Source organism: Curcuma longa, chromosome 12 (assembly GCF_044706935.1).
Source record: "Curcuma longa cultivar G26 ecotype Majalengka, Jawa Barat chromosome 12, ITB_CL_G26_1.1, whole genome shotgun sequence".
Classification (NCBI taxonomy): Eukaryota; Viridiplantae; Streptophyta; class Magnoliopsida; order Zingiberales; family Zingiberaceae; genus Curcuma; species Curcuma longa.
In genome coordinates, this window is record NC_133872.1 from 10446883 (window position 1) to 10457388 (window position 10506).

Below are 10506 nucleotides of genomic sequence, written 5' to 3' on the forward strand. Positions count from 1 at the left end.
GTCGATCCAACTAAGTCGACAACCCATATAGGTCAATTTGTGATAGATTTAAGTTGGTCCGCGGATTGAGAAAATTTATATTTTTTAAAAAAATTTAAAATCATCTAAATCTTAATCCAAATATAAAATTTTCACCGGTTTAAATTGTAATCAAAACTTAAAAATTTTAATATTTTTTATATTTTATATTTTTGAATGCAATCTATCTTTGATTAAGTTGAATTGGATTGAAAATTTTTTAATCCATTAATAAATTTGTCCTACCCTACGTACTATATATATAATAAATTTCTGATGAGTTGATTCTCTTCAGTAAAGGTAGAATTCGTCACCCCAGTGGGCTCATATAGTTGATTCCATGACCATCTATGAAAAGGTAAATCGAGAAGCTATAGTTGACCACGATGGAGGAAGGTATTGCTTCAGCTTTATCAAAATTCAATTTTTATCTATTTTAATAATTTTATTTTATTGTAATCAATTCAACTATGTCCCACAGGTTGACGAGTTGATTCTCTAATGCTTCGCTTATAAAACACGAGAAATGATCTCCTGAGCGCCTCCTTCGTGTGCGCCCGTGAGCGTCATTCGATCCACTGTCCATCACAGATCGTGCGCAGATCTGACCGTCCAAATGTGAGAATGTACAGTGTTCCGCTCGCGACTCACCGCCGCTGCCGCTGCGCCGTCCAGCCACCGTCGATCGCCGGGCCGGGCGCGATCGACGTGCCGCTCGCCGGTGCGTCGACCGACGTCGGATTCCGATCAGAATCCGATGCAATTTGGTCGAAAACTGCGCGAGCCACTGCCGACTACATTTCCGCCCAAATAGTGGTCGGTTTCAGAACAAATCGCGGTCGGAGATCGGCCGAGGAAGAACCGACGTCGCACGGCAGTGGCTTGTGCGGTTTTCGGCCAAATTGCACCGGATTCCGGCCACAATCCGATCGGAATCCAACATCGGCCGACGCGCCGACGAGTGGCGCGTCTATCGCCCTCGGCCCAGCGGTCGGCGGTGATCAGACGACATGGCGAGGGCGGTGACAGCGATGATGGGTCAGGGACTGCGCTCACGGGATGGCGCAGCACCAGTCACTCAAGAGAACATTTCTGTATAAAACACATTGCCCTGAATAGATTTAACCTGCGTCCTCCGAACGCTACGGCCGTACCCTACCACGTCGCTAACGGCCACGATCTCCCAATGCCACCGTTGGGACGGTAAATGATTACCCGAGCGTTTACTCTTCCGATAACCGGAGCGATGTGGGGTGGGGAACGATTCGCCAACCAAGGCCCTGGTATAACAGTCGGGTACGTGTCGAAACTCGCACGCCCGTTTGGTCTCCCTCCCTCCGAATAAAATGCTATTTGTCCTCTGTTAAACTCACCCTCGCATCGTACTCGCAACTGAAATGGGCCCCACAAAGAGTTGCTGCGGGTATGGAGCGTCCGTGGCAGTGGGGCGCCTCCTTTAAAAGTGGGGCGGGCGGGGGAGCGGCGTCGCTGCGTGCGGGAGCGAGGGGGCGGTGAGTGGCCTTCCGGCGTCGAACGACGCCGCCTTCCCAGCTCAATCCCGAGTCCCTCTCCTCGATCTGATTGCTAGATCCTTCGTAAAGCGATCGAACAACGAACGAGAGGTAAGAGTTTCGATCGAGTCTTTCTTCGTTTCGTCTCTCCGATCTGCTTTTCTGATAGAGATCGTCGCTTTTCGCATGAGCTTTCTTGATTGCTCTTAGTTTGCTTTGAGAATGCTATCGATAGTACAGATCCCTGCGATACTTGCTTCTTTAATTTAATTTCTTCTTCCCCTTTCTCCGATGATGACGTTCTTTCCGGGTGTGTCGGTCGACGGAAGCCGAACGCCGTCCGCATGATGATTGATGCTGGAACCGGCGACGGCACTCAATCCGTGGTCCGTCTCCGTTGTTCGCAGCGGCAGATGGAAAGTTTCTCATGTTTTCGTCTGCGCCAGGTTAGCTAGTGGCGCAGAGAGCTTCGTCTTATGCGGATTTTGGTTTTATTTGCTTAACAATTTCTACGGAGGCGGCTTTGCAACTCGCGAAGTGCGCATGCGGATGGCCGCAGCATGGTTAAAGTGCACAGAGAGAACAAAAAATGGTGGCTTTCCTAATTCTGTGGATGCATTTAAGTACCTCTGGTATTTGGGTTTACTGAAGATTTAATTTCAACCCTTTCAGAAATTATCCTATTTAATTTTAAAAATTTAATTTCCATAAGAATTTTTGAATTCTTGTCATCTCATATCTGACTTTTTTGTATAATTATCTTATTCATCTTATTGTTTAAAATCTAGTTCCAGAGTTTTAAAACCATTAGAATTTCTATGAGAACTTTTAAATTTTTATCCTTTCATTTCTAACTCTTATGATGGTTATCATATTTATTGCAAATCATTTGGCTTCCAAAATTTACATGTATTTTTTTAAAAAATATTTTAAACTACTAAATAGTTTGTAAATCATTTCATTTACTTATCTAGCTTATTCAAACTTGTTTATTAAAAATCTTATCAAGCTCAAGCAAAACTAGAGATTTTATTCATTAACTTTCTTCATAAACTAACTAGTTTCAAACTTATTTATATATATATATATATATATATATATATATATATATTACTATTATTTAGACTGTTGATAAAGGTCACTTGTTGGAAACTATTATAATATTGGAGAATTCAGATGATCTCAAAATTCCAGAGGCATTGGAAGAATAATATAATCTTTGGGTAAAATGAATTGTTTTCCTTTGTTTTTTTGAGTTATTAAATAAGACTTGGGACTTTGTCCACTAAGATATTTTTTGAGTAGGTTGGTCGAATGGAATCCACTGGGAAATTGCGTGCGTGTTGACCCAAATACATATAAAAGTTTGGGACAGCGACGTCGTGGATATTTCTGTCCACCGTATCAACCAGATCAATCATCGACAGAGTTGCTGCGCTATGACTCAGCTGGATCGTGCCACTACGTCGACGTGACCCCCAAAAGGTTCGTCTTTTATCCCAAACTTTGTTTAGACCACCAATAGTGTTATGTTACCTTTGTGGTGTTTGGGGACGTAGGGAGGTGTTGCTTTTCGTTTGTCATTTTAGGTGCTGTTCTTTATTCGAAATCTAACAGGTTACTTGTGGGCTGGAATTATGTGGTGTAGTGAGGGACAACAAAAGTTCCACGGCTCATTTAGAAAAGTGTTATGCCCCTGTGGTCTGGAAATCTCGTGATAAGTATTGAGGGGTTTACTTTGCATGCACTTTAATAATTGTTAATGAGTGGTCGGTTGGTGTTGTATTATCCATTTGATATTCGATACCGGAAAGCCCGTAAATGAATTAAAAATTGTGGATTGTTGAGCTCGAACAAAGTTGGTCTTCCAGAACCAATCAAGTGGCAAGAATGGAGTGCCTTGATGCATTGGCTTTCTGAAAGTGAATTGGAATATCGCTACTGGAGGATAAATTAAATAGGATGAGTAATGAAGTTGTACTTGAGGTATGTAGAGAAACTTTGTTCAGATTTTGATGGTTGAGTTGATTTGTAGAGGCATTAAATACTTTATTTGTCAGCTTGATAAGCTTGACAGGATACTCATTTGACTTTGTCAAGATTGAATGAATTATGATAATCAAGGTAGAAGAAAGCTGATTGACTTCATCAATCAAACGTTTTGGATAATTTAAATTAACTAGAAAAATCGTCCTCCAGTTAGCTATCTGATTTTGAAGTTTAAAGGATAGGTGGATATGAAAATAACATTGTTATTTATTGGATAATCATTGTCCAAATACTATCAAGCCATTGACTAACAAACGGGTTTACATGCACGCTTCTCGGAGATAGTCGTCAAAAGTGATGAAGGGTCTTGAAAAACACTTAAAAAGAGAGTTAGAATGACACCGAGGATGGATCCCAGTAAATCACTCCGATGCTCAAGTTAGGGTTTGGTGTGAGGAGAAAGCTTAAAGACTTGAGGAAGTTAGAATTTTTTATGTGAGCATACTTGTGCTAAGTATGGACAATCTTTTATAGAGTTGATCTCCAAAACATCAACGTCCATTTAAGAAATGTTCCCAGATATGTGCGTCAGTTCCAATATATGTGTTTTAAGTATCCATGTGATATTTTCTTGATTATCTGTGAGAAATAGTTTTAGGATTTCCTGATCTTACGGACAAATCGGTCCCATGTACTCAACCTGAGACAAAGACGGTGTCAGCCTACGAGGTCGAGCAGATACCGACGACGGGAACCAAGATCGGGACCCGAGGCTAAGATGAGATCGACATATAAGACTGAGCGGATGCTAAGGTCGAGAATCGAGGTTGGGACCTGAGGCTGAGATGAGGTCAATATATAAGACTGGGCAGACGCCGAAGCTGAGGTCGGGACCCGAGATTAAGTAGGAGTTGAGGTTGTGACCCAAGGTTGAGATGAGATCGATCTATAAGATCAAGCGAATGCTGGAGTTGGGAATTGAGGTTGGGACCCAATGTTGAGATGAAGTCGACACATAAGATTGGGCAGACACCGAGGTCAATGTCAGGACCCGAAGCTGAGATGAGGTCGACTCATAAGACCGAGCAGATGCTGGGGTCGGGAATCGAGGTCGGAACCTGAGACTGAAATGAGGTCGACACATAAGCCCGGGCAGACGTCGAGATCGGGGCCTGAGACCAAGTAGGGGTCGAGTTTGGGATCCGAGGCTGAGGTTTCCAGCTAGACACCTTTTCGAACATGATCTAATCCTCTTTGATCCCACTTAAAAAATTCTATGCCCTTCTGATTTTAAGGCCACGTGGCAAGTTCGCGATTCCGCCGAATCAATTGCTACTGGAGGATAAATAGGATGAGTAATGAAGTTGTAGTTGACGTATGTAGTGAAACTCTGTTCACATTTTGATGGTTGAGTTGTTTTGTAGAGGCAATAAATACTTTATTTGTCAGCTTGATAAGCTTGACAGGATACTCATTTGACTTTGTCAAGATTGAATGAATTATGATAATCAAGGTAGAAGAAAGCTGATTGACTTCATCAATCAAACGTTTTGGATAATTTAAATTAACTAGAAAAATCGTCCTCCAGTTAGCTATCTGATTTTGAAGTTTAAAGGATAGTTGGACATGAAAATAGCATTGTTATTTATTGGATAACCATTATCCATACTAGTTTTGATTTGCTGGTTCTTTGTTCTTGCTAGATTTGATTTGATCCTTTAACACACGTTTTTAGTCTCAATTTCATCCTCTTGCCCAACATGATTATCCTTGATAGGAAGGAAAAAAATCGAAAATCCCTTTTTCTTAGACGACTAATATTGTTGATGAGAAGCAATAATTGATACAAATGACAATGCATATCAGAAAGTATCTGAGTCAACTCTCCAAGTTATGTAAGTAGCCAACATATTTCCTTTCGAGTCTTGTAAATAAAAGTGCATAGTCCTCTGATTGTGTTTCATATCCACATGGATTTTGTACTTCTAGAAAGAAAAATGAAATTCTATTTTGGAAAATATTTCTTGCTTAGAATTTCTTTATTTATTGCTTCTTCTTCAGAATGGAGATGTCTTCAATCTAACATAGCAACAGCCACACTTTGGTGTTTACAGGGATAAATCGTGAGTTCTCCTCTCGGTCCACATGCGGCCATACTTCGATCCTGATTATGACAATTTCAACCAATGGATCAATCCTCCAAGGTTCTACTTATTCACATACTTCGTTTGTCATAGTAGTCTTGACTGCACACCTTTCTCAATATGCATCATTAAACAAATATAATGTTGTATCAGAGACGTAGCTAAAAAAATAATTCCAGAGTGGTCATTAAACTAATAATAAAAGTTTTGGCATTAAATTAATTAGACAAGGATAGTTTGCCGTTCAAAGAGTAATTAAGGACAAGGATAACCTTAACCTTGAAAATGTTTTGTTTCTCAAGAAAATTATTGTGTCAATCACCACTCTGGTGATATAAAGGAATGGAGAACAAGTACACGAGTGCAATGATGTTCAAAGGGTGAGACTCTCATTGCTGAATGGTCTATCATTGTGATTGGAGGAAGTCGGAGAGGATTGGCGAGGAAGGAGAGGAACAATGAGTAGAGAGAATGCAAGCAGTGATGGTGAGCAAAAATGAGAGAGCAGTACAACGTGATAGTTCGATAAACTTCTCCCTCTCTATAATATTATTTTTACTATGTTTTTGAAAATCTAGTGGGGTTAATTGATCCCAAGCAAGACAGGCTAGCTAGCTATGTCCCTGTGTTGTATGAACTACACATGCATAGTTATGATCTGGTTTTTTTTATGTACTTTGTCTATTCATGACGGAAAATATTGGATTTCACATGGATTTGTTTTGGTTGTTTCAGGGTATGCATTGACAACACTGCTCGCAGTGATTGCACACTTGTTAAGGTAAGGTCTCTGAATCTTCTGAAGAGTCAGTACCATCAGGGGAAACACATCTGTTTGCATTTAAGGTTCTCATTGATCCATTAAGTCACAATCCTACAGCTCGGGTATTCTAATACCAGGGCTTATTTTTTCTGTTGTCCAAATCAATCTTTCCTAGCTGGAATGCAACCAATTTCTTTTCTACAACGATATGTTATATGTATAATGGAAGCATCTCTCTATTATGCATGACAAGGCCTTGAAGTTAACTTCCAAAGTACTGCCAACTTAGATTTTTAGAACTCCGATCTCAGTCTTTTAGGGAAAACATCAAATAGTCCTTTACTTGAAGATAATATTGGGAGAAAAAAGGATTAAAGGAGAAAAACCACAATCATAGGAAACGTTGAAGGATGAATTATGCTATTTTCACATTGAAGCCCAATCAATCAAAGTAGCTTGAGCTAAGTAACATTGTCTTCAAACCAACCATCTGATTTATAATGTTTTTTCCTTCTTGCATAGGTGGACAGTGTCAACAAGCCTGGCATACTATTAGAAGTGGTGCAGGTTTTGAGTGATCTGGACCTTGCCATTTCCAAAGCTTACATCACTTCTGATGGCACGTGGTTTATGGATGGTATGTACTGATAAATCTATATCCTGTTGGTGGTTTCTGAGAAGCTTGTGCACTGAAACTTGCGTATGTTTAGTGTTCCATGTTACTGATCAGCAAGGCAGAAAGATTACTGACAAAAAGACAATCGAGTACATTGAAAAGGTGCGATTGACTTTGATTTTACATGGTTATATAACATATGAGACCTAGAGGGTGATAGCATAACATCTACTAGTTTTTGATTGCAAAGAAACAAGTTCATGGTTAATTCTAGTACCACCATAACTTATTTGATGGCTGAACTTCGTTTGAACTTGGTGATTTTCAGGCTCTAGGTCCAGAAGGAATAAAGGCAAAATCATCACCAGGAAAATCAGTCGGAGTGCACTCATTTGGTAGTCACGTTGCTATAGAACTTATAGGCACAGATCGTCCAGGCCTTCTCTCTGAGATATTTGCCGTCCTTGCAAATCAGCATTGCAATGTAGTAGCTGCTGAGGTCTGGACCCACAAGACACGAGTTGCCTGTGTCATATATATAAACGATGAGGTCTCAACTCAGCCAATGACTGATCCCAATTGCATGTCAGCAATGGAGGAACAGCTTAGGAATGTTTTGCGTGGTGGTGATGATTTAAAAGGTGCTCGGACTAACTTCTCTGTAGGTTCAACCCACGCTGATCGTCGCCTTCATCAGCTAATGCTTGCTGACAAGGACTATGAAAGTGACGATGGCGTTGTAGATGAGAAAGATGGCATGCTTTTCAAGCCAATCATCACTGTTGACCATTGTGAGGACAAAGGGTACTCAGTGGTGAACATTAAATGCAAAGATCGGACGAAGTTGTTGTTTGATATAGTGTGCACATTGACAGACATGCAGTTTGTTGTATCCCATGCTTCAGTCTCATCCGATGGTACCTATGGTTTACAGGTACGGATAAATTCTAGTTTCACCAAAGGATTCATGTGATTTTTCTGTCAAGCATAATCTACTCATCTTAACAATTAACTTGTTTGTATTCGAACCTCATTTGGTAGAAAAGTTGAGGGCTCATGACTCTAATCCTTTTTTTGCCGAATGTTGTGCTTCTCTCACCATTTTAATTTTTAAAGACCAATTCGTTTTTGGAATAAGTAACTATGTGTTAGAACAGATAGAATCTATATATATCTCTACAACGGTATGATATTGTCTACTTTGAGTCAACGTCCTCATGGTTTTATTTTTGAGTTTTATCAAAAAGACCTCGTACCAATAAGATATTTTTCATTTTATAACTCCAGGATCTTTTTCCATGTATTTCTAATGTGGAACTTTGATTGTATCCTAACAATCTACTCATCAAACAAAGGACTACTGAGCTCCTCCTTAACGGTTCCAACAGACCCCTCTTATTAATGGTCCCAACAGACCCCCCCCTTTAACGGTCCCAACGGATTTGCCCCCTTAACGGTCCCAATGGACTCCTTATTAGGAGCCCCTACCATATGGACCTACTCTGATACTACTGTTAGAACAGATGGAATCCATATATATCTCCACACGGTACAATATTATCCACTTTGGATCCACGCCATCATGGTTTTGTTTTTGGATTTTATCCAAAAAATCTCGTACCAATGAGATATTTTCCATCTTATAATCTAGGATATTTTTCATGTATTTTCAATATAAAACTTTGATTGTATCCCAATACTCTATTCCTCTCTCAATGATTGATTACGAGCCTTGAGTAATGGTAAGTTGTTTCATTATGATCGGGTGACCAGAGATTAGGGAACAGTATGTTAGTGGTTCATCATCTGCAGATTATGATTGCAAACTTAACTTTATCCGCAGGAGTTATACATCCGCCACAAGGATGGAAAGACCCTTGACTCTGTTGAAGAAAAGGAGAACGTCATCAAGTGCCTTGATGCTGCAATTCTTAGAAGAGTCTCTGAGGTAATTAAACTTCTCTCATGATAATAAATGCTAACCCAGCTACTACATTTATCTGGCAATTGGCTTATTATCATAAACTTCACTGTAGGGCTTCAGTCTGGAGATTTGTGCTAAGGACAGAGTAGGATTGCTATCCGATGTCACAAGAGTGCTGCGCGAGTATGGTCTTTCAGTGTCGAGGGCAGATGTGACAACCATAGGAGAGAAGGCCATGAATGTGTTCTACGTGAGAGATCCATCAGGTAATCCAGTAGACATGAAGACCATCGAGGCACTCCGAAAGGAGATTGGGCAAACTATGATGCTTAATGTGAGGAAGCTACCTAATTGTGCTACCAAGTCTCCCGAGGGGAGTGGGTGGGCCAAGACCAGTTTCTCCTTTGGCAACTTGCTTGGCAAGTTCTTGAGCTTATCAGGGAGACAGGATTTGCCCCCTGTGATCTGATCTCAGTTCTTAATTAATTACCATAAGGATTAAGGCGTGTATGTAGATTAATTATAACTGATCTGTAAATGTGAGTTCCTAAAATCTGGTGAGGCATTTGAGGTGCGTCCTATTATCTGATTCCTGTAAAATGCGCATGCACCACAATAACTCGTTGCCCTTGTTGTAGGATCTTATCTTGCTGACTTCCTCTTTGCAGTCCTATTTAGTTCATAACCATTTAAAATATTCATTTTTCTGTGATTTGTTTGACAAAGATTTAGAATTAGGTTTATATTATGTTATTCGTGTTATGCGTCAAATGTGTACGGGTGTAGAAAACTTGACACTTATATTGTAGGACCAATGGTTGAAGTTCAAGTGGATCGAGATTGATGAGAAACATCCATTGATTAAAAAGAAAAAGTCTATTAAGTATTAATAAATGGATGAAGTCATTTAATCAGAAAATTGAATTGATTCTAAGTGAGTCAAGATTGATTGAATATTTGACAAAGATAAAGACTGCGGGTATAAGAAGGGAGCAGGGCTGAGGCAATTGATGAAGCGAAAAGGAAGTAGAAACCCTAGTTTCTAACATTTCTTGTCCCTCTATTCATCACTGCCGTCGCCGACCATTGGGATTGTCCCGGTGCAATGCGCGTGTTTACATATTTCGAAAATGTGCGCAGTGGAAATAAACAAATAATTACATCTAATTATTACAACAACACACACATAGCAAAACAGGAAATAACATGTACAAGGTATGATAGAAAATTAAAATTTTTAGAACAGTAAATTATTCTAAACGCTACCTCGCGGATGACGACGTTAAGCGGAGTTGGTATCAATCGAGCAGTCCTCGTCGGAGTTCCGTCTCTACTGGTGATCCACGCCAAGCTCCCATCTGGATAGCTTCGGAAGTCACGAGTCGCATCATCGTCCTCAGTACTAGCTGATGATCGATGACGATCGAATCAACAGAAGTCTTATTCCAGAAATCACACAACAACGTTTGTCGTGTTAGGAAGTATACTGAAAAGACTAGCTCTTTTGTATATAAACATTTATGAAATAAAGTATCATGTTT

General features: G+C 40.1%; 1 protein-coding gene across 3 annotated transcripts; it reads left to right on the forward strand.

The window, feature by feature from the left end:
- Nucleotides 1–1412: 1412 nt before the first annotated feature.
- On the forward strand, nt 1413–9677 carry LOC141843325 (ACT domain-containing protein ACR3-like). Of its 3 annotated transcripts, none has more exons than XM_074731397.1 (9): nt 1413–1640; nt 2835–3014; nt 5613–5722; nt 6398–6443; nt 6948–7062; nt 7136–7203; nt 7370–7975; nt 8885–8989; nt 9078–9677. In XM_074731397.1, the coding sequence occupies exons 3-9, from the start codon at nt 5664–5666 to the stop codon at nt 9432–9434; spliced, it is 1356 nt and encodes a 451-aa protein (XP_074587498.1). In that variant the 5' UTR covers nt 1413–1640; nt 2835–3014; nt 5613–5663; the 3' UTR covers nt 9435–9677. The 3 variants fall into 3 exon arrangements, with proteins under 3 accessions (XP_074587498.1, XP_074587497.1, XP_074587499.1); XM_074731396.1 differs by having other exon boundaries at nt 5633–5722; XM_074731398.1 differs by lacking the exon at nt 2835–3014 and having other exon boundaries at nt 5633–5722.
- Nucleotides 9678–10506: the final 829 nt, after the last annotated feature.

Bases quoted from the DNA above. Each gene is read 5' to 3' on its own strand.
- LOC141843325 (XM_074731397.1), top strand. From the start codon at position 5,664: ATGCGGCCATACTTCGATCCTGATTATGACAATTTCAACCAATGGATC. The intron at 5,723-6,397 runs GTTCTACTTATT...TGGTTGTTTCAG, and splicing joins CAATGGATCAATCCTCCAAG to GGTATGCATTGACAACACTG. The intron at 7,976-8,884 runs GTACGGATAAAT...CTTTATCCGCAG, and splicing joins ATGGTACCTATGGTTTACAG to GAGTTATACATCCGCCACAA.